General features: G+C 45.0%; 1 protein-coding gene across 1 annotated transcript in view; it reads left to right on the forward strand.

The window, feature by feature from the left end:
• The first annotated feature begins 379 nt into the window (after positions 1 to 379).
• NPC1 (NPC intracellular cholesterol transporter 1) overlaps positions 380 to 18,471 on the forward strand; it is a 48,011-nt gene continuing 29,919 nt past the window's right edge. The window contains exons 1-4 of the mRNA XM_032421235.1: positions 380 to 549; positions 13,871 to 13,993; positions 14,634 to 14,740; positions 16,738 to 16,913. Coding sequence (XP_032277126.1) covers positions 493 to 549; positions 13,871 to 13,993; positions 14,634 to 14,740; positions 16,738 to 16,913 — 463 coding nt within the window. The 5' untranslated portion in view covers positions 380 to 492. The remainder of the gene's footprint in view (positions 550 to 13,870; positions 13,994 to 14,633; positions 14,741 to 16,737; positions 16,914 to 18,471) is intronic.

An 18,471-nucleotide genomic window follows, 5' to 3' on the forward strand; every position in this document is an offset into this window, starting at 1 on the left:
ACCACACACTTTCGACATAACTCCAGAAATATCCTCCCCAGCCGGGTTCCAGAAGTTCGGCTGCCCCAGTCTGGGATACCTACCCTATGCCGCACCCCCACGGCCGCAGGACCGCGAGAGGTAGAGCTGATAACCGCAGAGGAAGCCCAGCCAAAGCCGCGCTGCCCAGTCAGGCCCTGCCCCCGCCCCCGCCCCGCCCCCGCCCCCGCCCCGCCCCCGCCCCGCCCCCGGCCGGGGCCCGCCCCGGCCCCGCCCCCCCCAGGGTCGGCCCCGCCCCAGAACGGGTCTCGGGCGACCCGGCCGCGGCACCGCCCAGAAAGGGGAGGAGTCGACAACGCCTTCCTCTTTCCTGACCTGCGCTCACCGCCCGCCGCCGGCGTCTGCACCCTCCCTCGGCTGGCACGGGATCCTGAGCCCGCCCAGCGCGCCGAGCCGGGGCGAGCCGAGCCGAGCCGAGTCCAGCCGTTGTGCGCAGCCCGGCACCGCGGCAGCATGACCGCGCGCGGCCCAGCCCTCGGCTTCCTCCTGCTGCTGCTCTGTCCCGCGCAGGTAAGCGGACGTCCGCGACCCGGGAGGGCTCTGGGTGGGGGGAAGAGGCGAGGCGGCGAGGGCGCCCGGTTCCCCGAGCCGGCGCGGGTCCAGCCGGTCCTGGGGAAGTTGGTTCAGCGTTGGAGCCCCGGGCGTCCCCCGCCCGCTCCGGTTTCTTTCCCTGGCCACGCATTCTTCTCTGTGGTCTGGAAGAGGTGGCAACTGGAAACAGCTCGCTTGACCTCTTTTGAGCTCATTTCAGCTGTGGTCACCTAATTTCTGGGTTTAGGATGTGGACTCAGAGGGAAGGACGAAAGTGGGTAGAGAGGGGGCGGGATCTTATTTATTTAACCTGCCTTTAAAAAAAAAAAATCCGGCCACAGGCGTACGAACTCTTTATGAATTTGTTTAGAATATCCTACCACTTTATTTCCCCTTCTCCCGAAGGTGGAGGTGGGAGGGGAGGTAAAGAAAGGAAACAAATTGCCAAGCGCCAAATTGAAACCGTCCTAAGTCAGTCAGCTTGGTCTTCTCGAGAGTGCAAGTTACTTGTTGTTAACTCTCTTTTACACCTTTAGAAACTGAGACCCAGCAGGGGATCATTGAGTTTCCCCTTGTCACAATATTAGCTAGCTACAGAGTGGGGCCTGGAACTCAGTGGCCTAACTCTCTGGGTCAGCTTTTCTTTGGTTCAGTAGCCTAGGGCATGAATGCCTCACTGCTATTTATTATTGTTATTACATAAGTTTCAGGTGCACAGCTTTATAATTTAAACATCTGTATACACTACAAAATGATCACCACAAGCCTACTTACTATTCATCACCATACAGTTGACCCTTCACCCATTTTGCCCAATCCCCAACCTCCTTCCCCTCTGGTAACTACTAGTCTGTTATCTGTATCTGTCAGTTTGGTTTGGTTTGTTGGATTCCATATATCAGTGAAATCACCCGTATTTGTCTTTCTTCATCTGACTTATTTTACTTAGTTAGCATAATCCCCTCAAAAGTCCATCTGTGTTGTCACAAATAGCAAGATCTCATTCTTTTTTATAGCTGAGTAATATTCCACTGTATAAATATATCACATCTTTATTCATTCATCTGTCATTGGACATTTAGGTTGTTTACATACCTTGATTATTGTGAATAAGGCTGTTGTGAATGTAGGGTGCATATGTCTTTTCGAATTAGTGTTTTCATTTTCTTTGTGTAACTATTCAGAGGTAGAAAAGCTGGTTCATATGGTATTTCTATTCTCAATTTTTTGAGGAATCACAGAGTGTTTTCCACAATGGTTGTACCAATTTACAATGCCACCATCGGTGTACAAGTGTTTTCCTTTCTCCATACCCTCACCAACACTTGTCATTTCTTGTCTCTTTGATAATATTCACTGTAACAGGTTCGAGGTGATCCCTCATTGTGATTTTGATTTGCATTTCCCTAATAGTGATCTTGAGCATCTTTTCATGTAGCTATTGTATGTCTTGTGTGATGTCTGTATGTCTTTGAGGAAATGTCTGTTCAGATTTTCTGCCCACGGGCACCTGGGTGGCTTAGTTAGTTAAGCGACTGCCTTCGGCTCAGGTCTTAATTCTGGAGTCCAGGGATCGAGTTCCGCATCAGGCTCCCTGCTCAGCAGGGAGTCTGCTTCTCCCTCTGACCCTCCCCCCTCTCATGTGCTCTCTTGCTCTCTCTCATTCTCTCTCTCAAATAAATAAATAAAATCTTAAAAAAAAAAAAGAAATATTTGTTCCTGTTCTGTGAAGTGTGCCATTGGAATTTTGATAGGTATTTCACTGAATCTGTAGATTGCTTTAGGTGGTATGGACATTTTAACAATATTCTTCCAATTCATGAGCACAGATTATCTTTCCATTTCTTTGTGTCTTCTTCAATTTATTTCATCAGTGTCTTATGGTTTTCACCTCCTTGGTTAAATTTATTCCTAGATATTTTATTCTTTTTGATGTAATTGTAAATGGAATTGTTTTCTTAATTTCTCTTTATGTTGTTTCATTGTTAGTGTGTAGAAACGCCACAGATTTCTGTGTACTGATTTTGTATCCTGCGATTTTACTGAATTCATGTATCATGTCATCTGCAAATAGTGACTGTTTTACTTTTTCCTTTCTGATTTGGATGCCTTTTATTTATTTTGCCTAATTGCCATGGCTAGGACTTCCAGTACTATGTTGAACAAAAGTGACAAGAATAGGCATCCTGTTCTTAGATGAAGAACTTTCAGCTTTTCCCCACTGAGTATGATATTAGCTGTAGGATTGTCATGATGGCCTTTATTACATTGAGGTATGTTCCTTCTATATCCACTTTGTTGAGAGAGGGTATATCCATCATAAGTGGATGTTGAATTTTGTCAGCTGCTTTTTCTGCATTTATCGAGATGATCATATGATTTTTATCTGTCATCTTGTTGATGTGATGTATCACATTGATTGATCTACAGATGTTGAACCATCCTTGAATCCATAAGTAAATCCCACTTGATCATGGTGTATGATCCTTTTAATGTATTATTGGATTCAGTGTGCTAATATTTTATTGAGGATTTTTGCATCTGTGTTCATCAAGGATATTGGACTAATTTTTTTTTTAATAGCACCCTGGTCTGGTTTTAGTACAAGGGTAATGCTGGCCTCATAAAATGTTTGAAAGTTTCCTCCTCTTCGATTTTTTGGAAGACTTTGAGTGTAGGTATTAAATCTTCTTTTAATGTTTGGTGGAATTTGCCAGTGAATCCATCTGGTTGGTCCCTGAACTTTTGTTTGTTGGGAGATTTTTGATTACTATTTCAATCTCCTTACTAGTAATCGGTCTATTCACATTTCCTATTTCTTCATCATTCAGTCTTGCAAGATTGTGTGTTTCTAGGAATTTATCCATTTCTTCTAGGTTGTCCAGTTTGTTGGTTTGTAATTTTTCATAGTAATCTCTTATGATCCTTTGTATTTCTGTGGAATTAATTGTAACTTCTCTTTCATTTCTGATTTTGAGCCCTCTCTCTTTTTTCCTAGTCAAAGACTGAAAGTGAAGAGATGGAAAAAAAATATTCCATACAAATGGAAATGGAAAGAATACTGAAGTAACTATACTCATATCAGACAAAGTAGACCCTAAAACAAAGACTGTAATAAAAGACAAAGAAGGGCATTCATTACATAATGAGAAAGAGGTCGATCCAGCAAGAAGATACAACATTTTTAAAGATATATGCACCCAACATTGGAGCATCAAAATCTGTAACACAAATATTAACAGACCTAAAGGGAGAAATTGAAAGCAATACAGTAGTAGTAGGAGATTTTATTTATTTTATTTTTTAAATTTTTTTTTTTTTTTGTAGTAGGAGATTTTAATAGCCCACTTTCATCAGTGGATGAAAAATCAATAAGGAAACATCAGCCTTAAATGACACAGTAGACCAGGTGGACTTAATGGATATAGACAGAGCACTCCCTCTAAAAGCAGCAGAATACACATTCTTCTCAAGTGTACATGGAACATTCTGTAGGATAAAGCACGTGGGGTCACAAAATAAGTTTCAGTAACTTCAAGAAGGTTGAAATCATACGAAGCATTTTTTTCCCATCACTTTAGTATGAAACTAGAAATTAATTACAAGAGGAAAACCCACAAAAATGAGATTAAATAACATGCTGCTGATCAACCAATGGGTCACTGAAGAAAATCAAAGGAGAAATTAAAAAATACCTAGAGACAAATTAAAACAAATATGACCTACTGATATCTATGGGATGCAGCAAAAGCAGTTCTTAGAGCAAAGTTCATAGCAATACAGGCCTACTTCAAGGAAGAAGAAAAATCTCAAACAATGTAACTGTAACTTTATACCTAAAGGACCTAGAAAAAGTAAAAACAAAGCCCCAAGTAAGGAAGGGAATAATAAATCAGAGCAGAAATAAATGAATTAGAGAAACTAAAAAGACAAGAGAAAGGATCAATGAAATTAAGAGCTGCCTCTTTGAACAGAGAAAATTGACAAACCCTTAGCTGCATTCACTGCTCTTTCTGCGTCTACGGTTTTCTCTTCTAAAACCAGGAATTGGGGGAGAAAGTCTAAGGTAATAGTGCTGATTAAACTTAAACTAGATGAGGATGCAGGAGTGGAGCTCTGGGATCCTGTGCCCTTGTGCCCACTCATGTACATGTCAGTAACGAGGAGGTAGTAAATCAGAGGGGAAAGCAGATTCGGGTGCTTCCCTGGATTAGGAAACCTCTCCTTAAATTTCTGGGTAGTTGTTAGAAGCAGGTAGGTTTTGCTGACCCAGGAAGGGTCCAAGAGCCAGGAGAAGAGCTGTGGCTCCCTCCTCTATGTATGTAAAGGGGATCCCCAGCTGTGTGGGCTTGTGGGAGACCACACCTCTGGTGCCTGGTTGGGAGGGGAGACAGGAGAGCAGGGAGGTGGTTTGGAATGGGGTCAGTGGGTAGATTACAGCTCTTGGTGTGGGCATGTTACTCTGTCAAGCCTCAGGGGTTGTTTTTTTGAAGACCAACGATACCTTGTAGGATTATTGGGGTTACTAGGTAACATGATATATGGAGAGACCTTACCACTGTAGTAAAAACTCAAGAAACAGGAGTAATTCTGTGCCTTAAAGAAAATACAGCTATTCAATTTGCAAGTTTTAGGTCAGGATCTGGTAGACAGGCTTTACACTGGTAAGTAGCTTTAACTGACCTCTGAAATCCTTTCACCTCAAGGTAATATCCAAGACTGATGGCCAACAAGTGCCTCTCTTCCCAAGACTTTTGAGATAGGTCAGAGGTTCATCATGAGTCTCTTGCAAAATGCTTGGAAAGGTCTGTAAATCTTAACTGGAAATACGCCTTTGTTATTTTACAAATTAGCTCCCTTGCGTGGGCAGAGGCTTCCAGTACCCCTGAACACACTGGGGGGAAAGAGAGGGTCTGCTTTTAGAATTCTTTCCAGTGATAGCACCTTGTCTGGGTTCAGCCTGAGCACTCAGGAAGTTCTGTCACAGAATTAACAGACCTAACTGTCCTTTGTAAGGTCTGATAGACATTTGGGGGGGATTTTTGCCTTTCTTAATTTTTAGTTTTTACAGATGATGAAATATCACTAGCCTGCCTGGCTTGTAAACCTTGTGGTCATCCAAATAATGTGTGCGGTTTTGAGAAATCATACGTCTCTCTCCTGTCTGTAATTTTTACAAGCTTTTTCTTGAGGAACTTCGAACATAGTGAGGTCTGGGTAGGAATTAAGCAATTAAAATGGTTTTTTCCTAAAGAGATCAGCAGTAGTTTAATCTTTTGACCTAAGGGCATTGAAGAAAACCCACATTCGCCCCAATTTCAGATGGTTAATATTTCCCAGTCTCTCCTACTCCTTGATTGATGCTGCGCTCAGATATCTTATTAACATAAGTAATCAAGGGAAAATGAGGATTTTATTTTAGCAAGTGGGCAGAAAGAAAACGACTTGCTGAATAGGTCTTTGTATTGCTTCAGTGTTTGTCATGTTACCCAGAACAAAGAATCCCTCTGGTCTGAAGACAGTATGATCTCTTTTTCCTGGGTAACCCTTCCCCACCCTGCACTACTCCCAAAAGGGAGGCTTTTCAGGGTGTTTTAAGGATGACACATTATCTACTGCGGAAGCCAGGGTTAGACGAATCTCTAATCTGATCATGGTTGCCCCTTTCTGCCCTGTCACCCATAGCTCTATGAAGGGCATCAGCTCTCCAGCCAAATAAACTACTAGCTATCGAAACCCTTCCCGTCTTCCAAGGCCCAGTTCAAATACTGCATTATCCATGGTATTTGTTATCCTGTTCCCCAACTAGAATGCCTTCTCTCTGAGGCTCTAAATCCGTGTTTATACTGCAATAGCCAGTCTTACCCTGGGTGTGGGTCTGGACTCTCCTTCTCACCAAGAGTGATATCGGGTAAGCCAGTGATCCCCAGAGCCTCTGTCTCTTCCTCTGTAAAATCGGGTTAGCATATATGCCTACTTCTCACCGTTCTCATGAAAAGAGAAGTATTGCTTGAATTGAAGTAGTAGATTGTAGGCTTCTTGAGGGCGAGAACTGTATTTTACCGTTTCCAATATGGCCAGGACTCTCTTTTCTGAGTCACCAGATAATTGGGCCTTCGTGGGTTTAGGTGTGGGGATAAGATGGAAGGATGCAGAGGCTGGTAGAAACCAGAATTGCATTGCTTTCTGGGTGATAATCAATAAGCAGCTCTGGCCCCACAAGTTTTTCTTTGCTCGGACTATGCCTCTTATTTTCGGTCTTCGGAATATTTGCTTTGGCAACAAAACTTAGGGGAAAAAAAGAAAAAAAACTGTTTACCGTTTGTTTTATTTTTTACATTCTACCCAAACCTGTTTCTGATGCAAGTGTACTGTTGGGGGATTTGAGAGGGAAGTTTTAAAATTTGTTCTTTGTCTTGTTATTGTCCCTTAGGCCACAGAGGAACTCAAAGTTCCTGTCATTCACTAGTTTCATAAATATAAAGTGGTTGCTGTGGGCACAGTGTAGATACAAAAGTAGACCAAAAGAATTACCTGTATAGAAAGCATTCTTTAAACTGTAAATGTTAGTAGTCTCTGTCCCTGGCTTGTTCATAGTGACGGGGAGAAGGGGGAATACATAAAATTACCATGCAGTGCAAAATGTGCTCTAACAAAGGGAAGAACAAAATGTTATGGGGAGTCCGTTTTTGAACTGACCTGTGGAGGGTGAATTAATGCTTACCAGGTAGACAAGAGGAAAACTGGAGAAAGTAGGGGGGAGTTACCTATTTGTTACGAAAAACCATTCAACTGTATACTTGAAAAGGGAGAATTGTATGGTATGTAGGTTAACTCAAAAGTTTTTTGAAGTGAAGTTCTAGATTACAGGAAACCAAAAAAAGAGTTACCTAATTTGTGTGTAGTACTCCATTGCTAGGACACCTCTGGTCTCGTTTTAACATCACAGGACCCCTCTAAGATACATGGGATGCTGTTTCCTGTTTTCCAGGAAATTAAGCATACTAAGGCTCAAGTGTGTCCCAAAGTCACATAGCTAGTAAATGGCAGACTGGGGGCTTGAACCACGGTCTTGTGACTTGTGCTCTAATTTATTCAAATTCAAAATCTTGCTACCAGATTCTGCATGTTTAGCAAGCGAAATTGAATGAGTGTTCAGCTGTTCCAGATGGCCAGTAGGGCATCTCCTTCAGGGCTTGCTCCTAGCTCCAGTCCATCCCATCCTGCGTTGTCCTGACTGGCCAGGCCAGCCCTTCTGCTCCCTGCAGAGGCCTCTCCCTACCCCCTACCCGACCCGCCTTGCTGGAGCTGGAGCTGGTGTGGCTCCAGGTGCTGCCATGGGCTCTACCCATCCAGGACAGTGGCAGAGGTGAGAGGACCCGGCCCTGCACTCCACGTGCTGTGGGGTGGCCAGCGCAGGCCTGGAGCTGAGGATGGTCAGTGGTCAGTAGTGCGATTTGACAGCTGCCTGGAGACGTCCTTAAGAAGATGTAAATAGTAGCCATTATTTCCGCAGGTGAACATGTTTGTGTAGAAAGAGGGACTCTCTGTATCAGACGCTCTGAGGATACATCTGTACAAATGGAGCTGGAGTTTGAGCAGTCCAGCAGCTGGGGAGTGGGGACTGGGGAGACGATGGAGAATGTTTAATTCACTTGGCCTTCAAAATCTTCATTCTCCTTACTGGTTTTGTCACGTAGGAGCCACGTGACCTCAGAGAGTCTTCCCTGAGCCTTAGTTTCCTTACCTGTAAAATGCCGCCTACCACCCTAGAGGGTATCTGAGAAGTATGCGAGGCAGGAAGGAAGAAATCACTTAACTTCGTGCCCGGCACACAGTTGATGTCCACGAAGCATTTTATGCTGAGTTAGTTGAGATTTACTGCAGGCAGCCTGGAGTGTAGGACTCTGTTGCTGACGTGCAGGGCCTCTTCTCCATATGACCAGACGTGCTTTTATAGAGTTCCCCATCAGGGTCTCTTCCGCAGTTGCTATAGTTGCCGACATATAGCGGAAAGGGCATTTTTTTTTTTAACTTGCTGAACTATTATTATTGGAAGAAACTTCCCTGTCCAGTCATATACCCTATCATTAAGCTCTGGAGCATGTTGTGAAATAGCCATATGACCTAACCTTTAAAAGCAGACACACTGTAGCGTTGTAACTCCTAAATTCTGGTGGAAAGCCAAAACCAGCAGTAGTTCTCGTTTCTAACTTCTTATATAATCCATTTGAACTCCTTCAACACATGGAGAGATTTGATGGTTTCTGAATCGGTGAACACTGGGTCAGGTACTGCAGAGACTTTCAGAGGAAATAGAACAGCTGGGCTCTGCGCTTGATGATTTTGCAGTCTTCCTAGGGAGTTGAGACAATAGCCAAAAACTACCCCTGGAACCTCTTCCCACATACCCAACTTTGTGATTCTCATAAATTCTGCTTCATCCTAGGGCAGGAGCCCACAGATCACGGCCTGGCCAGAGCCTGTCATTGTGAATAAAGTTTTCTCCCTCACCCCTACACCCATCACGTACCTGTTGTCTGTGGTTGCTTTTGAGCTACAACAGGCTAGTTGAGTGTTTTCCACAAAGACCTTATGGCCCATAAGCCTACAGTATTTCATATGTGGCCCTCTACGGAAAAGACCCAGATGAATATAGTGAAGGGCAGTTCAAGTTGAGCCGAAAGCCAGTCTGTGCAGGGTTGTTGAGACTTATTTGTGAAAAAGCTATTTAAAAGTTACTGCACTTGTCCGTCTCTACAGGTTACCTGTTGGGAGGAATTAAAAGCCTAGAAGACCCAGATCTAATACAGTAGCATTGGTTAAATCTGAGAAGGGGGGTGGTTACTTCACATATACCTGTGATGTTTGCAGATTTGTGATGAGTGGGTATGGAGTCCGTAGTTAGAGGACATAAATCCTACAGTCATTTATTTTTTTTAACGTTTTAGGAATCGGTAAAATTTTAAAATGCTCCAGTAAGATGGTTCTTGTGGTTATAAATAGCTCTGTATGACTGGTCGGGGTCCACGAGACCTGCTGTGAAGAATGGTTATCCTTTAGCTTCGGATCCGGGGGACTGGAGCGCAGCTTTAACGAGACGTGTCGCGGCTCGCACACCTGCAGCTTCTGATTCTGGTCGGTCTGAATGTGATGACAACGTGCTCGCTCTCTGCAGTCCTTGCCACTGGGCTTTTCTCTGACATGAAGGGCGTCTGAGCTCATGTCTCATGGTAAAACACAGAGGGTATAAAACGGACAGCTTTTTGGTGTACAGCTCAGTGACCTGAAGGACGGCTGGTTCTGTGCAGCCACCATCCGTCTCCAGCCCTGAGCTCAGGTTTGGTCAGACCGCAGACGTTGCTAGGTTTTATTTCTGCCTGGGTGTTACTGATGTGAAGTCAGCAGCAGGCCTTCTGGTATCCCAGTAAAGGCAGCATCCGGCCACACCTTATATTTTGGAAAGCAGGTGCTTTGCTTAGAAAGGAAGCGAGTGCCCTGTGTGCGGGCTGTTGTACGGCGCACCCTTGATCTTGGCGTCAGCTCGTGCTGCCCTGACATCCCAGGGACCCTGAGGTGCACCTGTCATCTTTGTCCAGAAAGTCCTGACCACCCGCTGTGCTGCGGCGGTTTGGAGACCCTCAGGCCAGTCATTCCAACGCCAGCTAGGTTCTTGGTGGGATACCAAGATGAGCATGACCCAGCCAGGAGTGACCCTCGGTGTAGCCTGGGGAGTACGGAGCTCTGGCTTCCGAACCAGCCAGGAAGCAGCCAGGCCTCGGGTGGGGTTTGGCTCTGCCGTTTTTAGGTGTGGCCTCAGATGAGTCACTCTACCTGTGTAACCGGCATGAGGAATGGTGTTATTCCGGTACCAGCCTCCCAGATCTGAGGATTGAGATGAGGGATCCAGTGCCTGGATGCTGGGAGAGGTGGCCGCATTACCCTCAGGGGAGCCCTTGGAATGAAGGAGCTCAGGATGGGGAGGGGCTGTGCTTGCCCGGTCCTGCCCCCGGTAGGCCCACGGGGGAGATGGTGGTTGAAGAGTGGCCTTGGCAGGTAGCAGGAGTGTAGGGGAGGGAGGCACGAACAGCAGGGGGGCAGGCAGGTCCCATTCAGTGTGGGACAGAAGGTAAGGAGGGGTGGGAGATGAGCGTGCACATTGGAACCAGGTGAGGCATCTGGAGCTTGCCTCACCGGCAGCGGGAAGGTGGATTGTAGGGTTCTGAGCACCTGAAAGCTTTGGAGCCCCTGCTCAGGAAGAGCCCAGCCTGCGGCTGTGTAGGAGACTTGCCGGGTCTGCAGGAGAGGTGGCCGGGCCGTCTCTAGGGGAGTAGTGCCCAGGTGAACAAAGGATGGCAGTGGGCTCTGCAGGAAGGGGATGCAGGGAAGGAAGGGGCACCAGAAAGTGCACCTGCACTGGGAGCTTCCCCAGGAGGAGAGATGGGCGGTGGAGGAAGGATTGGTTTCCTTTGGAGCTCTTGGGATTGTGGGGCAGGTAACCGGAAGTGCAGCTGGAGAGAAATTGGGGTCGTTTGACCAAAGGGAGATGAAATCGGAGAGTGTTTATTGGTAGGAGCAGGTGAAGGGATGCACAAAGAGATGAGGTTAAGAAGGTAGAGGAGAGGGGTCGGGTGGTGGAGGTCCCTGCCCGGCCAGCTCCATGGCGTTTTCAGCTAAGGGTGATCAGAGGGAGGTGAGCCGAAAGAGAGCTGAGGTGGAAAAGAGTGCACACATGCCCATGCCTCGTGCAAGGTGGGGAGGGGGTGTGGTGCTAGAGTGAGGACCTTAGTTATACAGTTGATTATACTCGATTCAGAGTCTGTTTCTGGAACTGGAATGTTCTGGTTTGAATCCTGGCTCTGCCACTCCTGGACAAATTAGCCTCTCTGTGCCTCCCATTTCCTCATCTGTAAAATGGGTGTAATAGCACCTTCTTCATCAACTTGTTGTGAGGATTAATTGGATTAATATATGAAGAGCAGTGAAACAGTGCCTAGCACACAAGTTAAATGGCTTGTAAGTGCCTTTGGGCCCCACTGGGTTGGGGCTGCTTCTAGAGGCAGGATGACCTTGGGAAGCAAACCTACAAGCATTGAGTCAAGCACAGTTTTCCTGGGCCCAAAGAAATTTCAGGTATTTTACTTCAGGTCTTTGGGACCTCTTTGCTAAGGTCCCAACAATTGGAAGACAATAATTCTTTGCATTTGATTGCATAGTGCTCCACATAATATTCCTCTTTCCGATCTTCACAGCAAACCTGTAAGATTGGTGACGGTTATGAGCCGCCATTCACAGAGAGCAGAACTGCTCAGCACAGTTAAGGAACCTGCTCCACGTGCAGTCAGGCTCAGTGTGCACATTGATTGACAGCCTCGTGAGTTCTGAGGATCAGAACCTGGGACTCCTGACCTCTCCCCCACACCCTGCCCCACCTCTATTCTACCTGACCGTGGAAACTTGGCATTGAAGTAAGAGATGTGGGTTATAAAGGATGAATGGGAACCACACTGCGTAGGGCCTTTACTTTCTATCATAGCACTGAGGGCTAAGGAAAGGGAACTGAGACTCCAGACCCCGTCCTGTTAGTCCATGCTGGAGTTGTGATTTGTTGACTGGGTTTCTGTTACTCCAGTGGGTGACTTGCCAGAGTGCCCCAGGCCTGGACCTGCTTGCTCTTTGGGTCTGTTGAGCATTCTGTGAAGTCTAGGGTGGGGTCACTTACATTTAAATGACATGTATCAGCAGTTATGCCCCCTTCTTAGCAAAAAAGGCAAAAAAGCCTTTTCAAACATCAGTAGATGAATAACTCCTTTTAGTTGGAAAACTGAAGTTTTGGAAAGAGCAGTACTTTCCCTGGAATCGCTAGGTTCATGGCATAATTGCTGCAATTCTTTGTAAATAAAAATGGTGGTGGAATTTTGCAACTTCTTGCCAAAGGTTTGATATGTGGCATTGTTGACTACTTGTCACTTGCTCCTTTGTATAATTTCCCTTTCTTGTGACCTAAACATATGACTTTTAATGAGTCCAGATAGGATTAAGTCATAGTTTCTGTTTTAAAATATCTGAAGAACGAGGGGTGGCTCAGTTGGTTAGGCCCCTGACTCCTGGTTTCAGCTCGGGTCGTGCTCTCAGGGCTGTGGGCTGGAGCCCCACGGCGGGCTGCACAGGCAGTGCGGAGTTGGCGTGGGATGCTCTCCCTCTCCTCGGACCTTCCTGCGCTCGCGCTCTCTCTCTCTCAAATAAATAAATAAATCTTAAAATATCTAAAGAATGAATTCAAAGTAATCCTGACCCCTTCAGTTCCCCACACATACACACCCCAGCCTCCTGCGAGCTGTTTTTTCCTTTCATGTTTTTAGCATTTCAGGGGCCTGTGGTGAGATTTGTATCTTGTTGCTGGGGACCAGCAGACAGACTGACCTCCTTGCATACGTGTTGGTCCTGTGCCGCTATGCTGGAGGGAATTCACTCTGTTGCTTCTATTCAGATTTCTTTTTAAGGGCTTTTCCATGGGGTGCCTTGGGAGTCATGATTGCTTCTTGACAGCTTTTGTTTCCCTGTGGGACAGATGATTGCAAGCCCCTGCTGGCCCGTGGCCCTGGCCAACGTGGCCGACCTCGCCGATGTGCTGATTCACACTGCACCCTCCTCCCCTTCCAGCCTTGTGACTCTCACGTGGGAAATATGAGTGACTCTTGAGAAACCTCTACTGAAGAGTTGAACATTTTTCTTTTGAGATTGCTGAGGTGGTTTTCCTTAAAGTTAGCACATGCCTTGCTTTCTACTTAAATCTCAAGGACGAGGTGTTTATTCTTGTTCCTTCTTAGGGTTTGTGGGTGTTTTGGGTTTTGCTTTTCATGTTACTCATGATGTGCTGATATTAATAACCTAAATATATATGGAAATGTTCCTTCGTTATTTGGAGCTTATATAGTTTCTTATGCATATGTACAAAAATAGTGCCTTAATAATTGCAGATTCACATATTATCTTGCTTTCTTTCCTCTACACTGATTCTTAGTGATCCCTACAGGGAGCTTCGCTTCATCAGCAAATTAGCAGGAAGTAGAAATCATGTCAATAATTTCTGGGACCTTCCTTCCCTGACTGACTTGACAAGCCCATTTTGGGCATCTGGTCTATTTTAATATTTTTTCAAAACGTTAACTACCAGCGCCTCTTGCTGCCACTTCATTTTACGGGTAACGTTGGAAGGTCGTGTACTGGTGCTTTCGCTGTTGAAATTTCCTTTAGCCTTTGAGGCCCTGATGGATGGCATTTTGTGTCGGCTCTGTAGGTGTTGGCACGGTCCTGCGTGTGGTATGGAGAGTGTGGAATTGCATCTGGAGACAAGAGGTACAACTGCCGGTACTCGGGGCCACCAAAACCCTTGCCGAAGGACGGGTATGACTTAATGCAGGTAAGTTTGTCATCCCAGGCACTGGGAACACAAAATGCTAATCCAAGATCCTCTGTAATGATCCCGTAAATATCTCAGTGGGGTGGGGCTGAAACTAACAGGCTTAAGTCTTATCCCAAATGCTTATCTGGGGCACACAATGGCACAGAAGGTAACATAACTCCGGGGCTGGAATTTCTCTGGGGCTGACTTTTTGCCTTTCTCATAGTTTCCTCATAGCAGGTTACTATTTAGGGACTGACCTTGGTACCTCAAATGTTGCTCTTTGCAACTTCTTATTCTTTTTTTTTTTTTAAGATTTTATTTATTTGACAGAGACACAGCGAGAGAGGGAACACAAGCAGGGGGAGTGGGAGAGGGAGAAGCAGATTCCCTGCTGAGCAGGGAGCCCGACCCGGGCTCGATCCCAGGACCCTGAGGTCATGACTTGAGCCCAAGACAGACACTTAACTGACTGAGCCACCCAGGGGCCCCAAATTTGAAAACCTTTTAAAAGAATCCTGCAAGAACTTTGCAAACACGTTTCTTACCCTTGCGTACCTAAAAAAGGACTGTGTGAATAAAATTGCCTTATTTCATTGAGGAATGTGTGTCCTTATTTGACTTTCTGCTGTGATAACCATGCTTTCTCACCCAAAAGGAGCTCTGCCCAGGATTCTTCTTTGACAACGTCAGCGTGTGCTGTGACGTGCAGCAGCTGCAGACCCTGAAGGACAGCCTGCAGCTGCCCCTGCAGTTTCTGTCCAGGTAGGCTGGCCGCCCGGCACGCACACAGAAACGGGTTTGGAGCGCTTGTTAACCAGGGACATTCTGATTTCCTCCTAAAAGTTAGTTTTCATGTTATTTCAAGAAAGCAATCTTAGGACTTCTCAGAAATCAAGGATAATTTCTCGATAAAGTAATAGTTGGCTGACATCGTTTTCTTCCCAGTTCCATGCAGAGCTGAGGCGTGGGCTTCCAAGGGTGTCTGCACTGTGGAGTGGGTCCTTTCACTCTCGAGCCTCTGGGTGCTCTGCAGAGGAGGAGAGGTTGTTCTGGTGGTCCTGCCATGTCTGTGACCCGAGACCCTCCTCTGCGAGGTCCTCTGTGTGGCCGTCCTCCCCTCCCCACCCCTGGATGGCACGTGGTTCTCTCCCCCTGCAGTGACATGAGATGCTAGAATCCCAGTCCTCCTTAGAGCTGGCCTTTGGTAGCTGTTAACAAGATTGTTCTGGCAGAGTTGGCTGGGTTTATCAAAATTAGTCCACTGTCCAGACCATTCTCTATGACCAGGGCCGTGAAAAGGGTTGCATGATAGGTGTTCTTCTCGAAGCTTAGCCAGCAATTCTCAGATGTGCAGAAGAACAAGCTGGTGGGGGTCTGTAGAATAGCACCTCATGGTATCGTTCTAAATTTTTCACTGAAGCATCCTGATAAAGGTGGGTGGGAGGGACATGGGAAGAGGGGAAGCCCTTCTCTGTGCACATATCATGGCGGGTGACAGGACAGTCGGCATCCACTAAGGAAACCCTGCTTCTTCCCAGAAGTTTAAATTGGCAATACAGGGTGGAAACCACCCTTAAACTGTCCTTTCAGGACAGCATACCATATAGGAGATCAATAAGTTGAGAATCTAATCAGTCCAGCATACCCCCTGGAGGGCTAGTGGATATTGATGGAACCATCATTCAGTCAGGATACATTTATTTAGCACCCACTCTAGATGAGGCATTATGGACATAAGGATAACCAAGATCAGAAGATAACCAAATTTTCCCCATGTCATCAGCTCTATTTTTAATAGCAAATAATGAGAAGCTAAGGAATATTGTGCATCTGTCGAAATTGATGATTGCGGAGATTAAACGTAGTAACATGGCAAGAGTTTGTAATCCATAGAACGTGGTAGAAATCTGCACCCCAGGAGCAGTTTCCATTAGGATGGTGTAATTGTGGTTCCTGTGCTTGTCACGGTAAAGCACGGGACTCCTAAAAGCGGGTCAGTGTGCATGTCTGCTCCCTCACTAGACCAGGGGCATTGAAGGCTGGGACCACCTTCCCTGTTCTGTGTCCCTGGCACCTGCACGGGATCAGTCAAGAGTGACTGCGATTTGGTTGTGCTGCGGGAATGCAGGTCTAATGAAGCAGCAGCTTTTGCAGATAACAGTGAACCCAACTGGGGAGACAGTTCTGCCACCCAATAAGTCAACATTAGGAGCTTCAGCCATGAACCTGAAGGAGAGCAGACAGCTTGTAGTTCTCATGAAAATCCGTGTGCTTCTGTAGTGCATACAGCCAGAGAACACCACCACTGTCCTTTAGCCTCTCAAGCCCTGGGGAAATCCTCTTGTGTTTAGAGAGGGCCAACGGATTACCTGGGGCTTGAAGAAAGCCCTTCAGTAGGAAGGTGAACATTCTAACGTGTGAATCTCATTTTTCCCTTGTTTTTCTTCTTCGTAAGAATTGTCAGCGTGACGGTCCCTAGTCCCTTTAGCTTCAACACAAAACATGTCCATAAATTACAAAGCACAGAATTCAGAAAAGCATTTTTCTCTTTCTGAAATTATACCTCGACAACATATGTGTAGTAATTAGGGCAGTTTTTTAAAGAGATCTCTGATTTTAGGTTTAGAATGGCTGGGTTAAAGATGTCTTGTAGGTAATTTGTCACTTTATAATAAATTTTAAATGTTCTTTATCGTAAATCATGTTTTTGCTGGCCCTGTTTGTGAGATCAGACAAAATACAGTTTACTTTTTCTTTAGATGTGCATCCTGTTTTTATAACCTAATGAACCTGTTTTGCGAGCTGACATGTAGCCCCCGGCAAAGTCAGTTTCTGAATGTTACAGAAACTGAAGATTATGTTGATCCTGTTACAAACCAGACGAAAACAAACGTAAAAGAATTACAGTACTATGTCGGAGAGAGTTTTGCCAATGGTGAGTAAACTTCTAATTATTTCTTTTTTTGTAGTTGGTATCAGGACAGTGGATTCAGTTCCTTTCAGTTGTCAGCTGTATGAAAATGATAATTTTTAGTTCTGTTGGCCATGAAACACGAGTTGCTGCTTCATGCGTATCTAGGACTTGAGCTACAGCCCATAAAACAATCTCTTTAAAGTATTTGCTTAGCTCCTTCCTAACTGTAAGTTCCCACATAGAAATTTTTAGTGCATGTGTGTTTATTTCTGTACATTTTGGAAGCCATTAGAACTTTGTTTCTAGTGGATGTGAATTGTGTAACTTCACGAGTTTTTGCAAAACCTGAGAAGAGGGTGTGGAAGGGTAAAGTAGAGGAGGGGAGATTTGACTCTGAAGAAACACATTACCATAAGGGAGAAAGAGAAGAGAAGAAACACATTACCAGCAGGGGAAAGAGATCTGTAACACCTAGAAATCATAGGACAATCTGAGAAAGACCATCTAGCGTTTGTTGAAAATGATTGAAATGAAAGAGTTCTGATGTTAAGGATGTTAAGGGCAGCGAGGCTTGTTTTATACTGTAATGGTGGGTACAAGTCATGATACATTTGCCAAAACTCATAGAATGTACTACACCTAGTGTGAACCCTAAAATAGACTATGGACTTCGGGTGACAGTGATGTGTTTTCATAGGTTCTTCAGGTAACAAATGCACCGCTCGGGTGCTGTTGATAGTGGGGAGGTTGTGCTTGTGTTGAGGCAGGAGTTATATGAGAATTCTGCTCGATTTTGTGAATCTAAAACTGTGAATCTAAAACAACTCTTTAAGAAGTCCATTAAAAAATAAAGAAATAGGGGCACCTGGGTGGCTCATCAGTTGAGCGTCTGACTTGGGCTCAGGTCATGATCCCAGGGTCCTGGGATTGAGCCCTGCCTCAGGCTCCACACTCAGAGGGGAGTCTGCTTCTCCCTCTGCCCCTCCCCCAACTCATGCTCGCTTGCTCTCTCAAATAAATAAATAAAATCTTTAAAAAATAAAAAATAAGTAATTGGAGGCACTAAATGCTAACTAAGAGGAGAATGGATAAATACAATGGAGCATAGTCACAGTCTATAATAGAATACTTAAAACTGTTAAAATGTATGAATTATGTCACTCAACTTGAATGACTTAAAAAATTGAAAATAAGTTACAGGATATATGTAGCATGTTGTTTACATTAAATAGTACTGAATATCTATGGATACAACATATCATGAAAGTGTACAAACCTGCATAGGAAAGATAAACAAATTCAGGTTGTGGTTTACCTTCAGGAAGGGTGAGTATTCGTAGGGAAGGGTATTCGGGGGAACTTCAAATAGGTGAATTGTATGGTAGGTGAATTATATTTCAGTAAAGTTGTTAAAAAAATCCATATGTAAGTATAGCATGGAAAAACTATAAAACTCCAAGACAAGTATCTTAAAAAGAAGTAGAAAAAAGATAGAAATCGTTTTAAAAGAATGGCATTTGGAGATTTTCTTACCAGCAGTGACAGAGGCCAGAAGGCAACGGAATCATCATAGTTCTAA

Source organism: Phoca vitulina, unplaced genomic scaffold (genome assembly GCF_004348235.1).
Source record: "Phoca vitulina isolate PV1807 unplaced genomic scaffold, GSC_HSeal_1.0 scaffold24, whole genome shotgun sequence".
Lineage (NCBI taxonomy): Eukaryota > Metazoa > Chordata > Mammalia > Carnivora > Phocidae > Phoca > Phoca vitulina.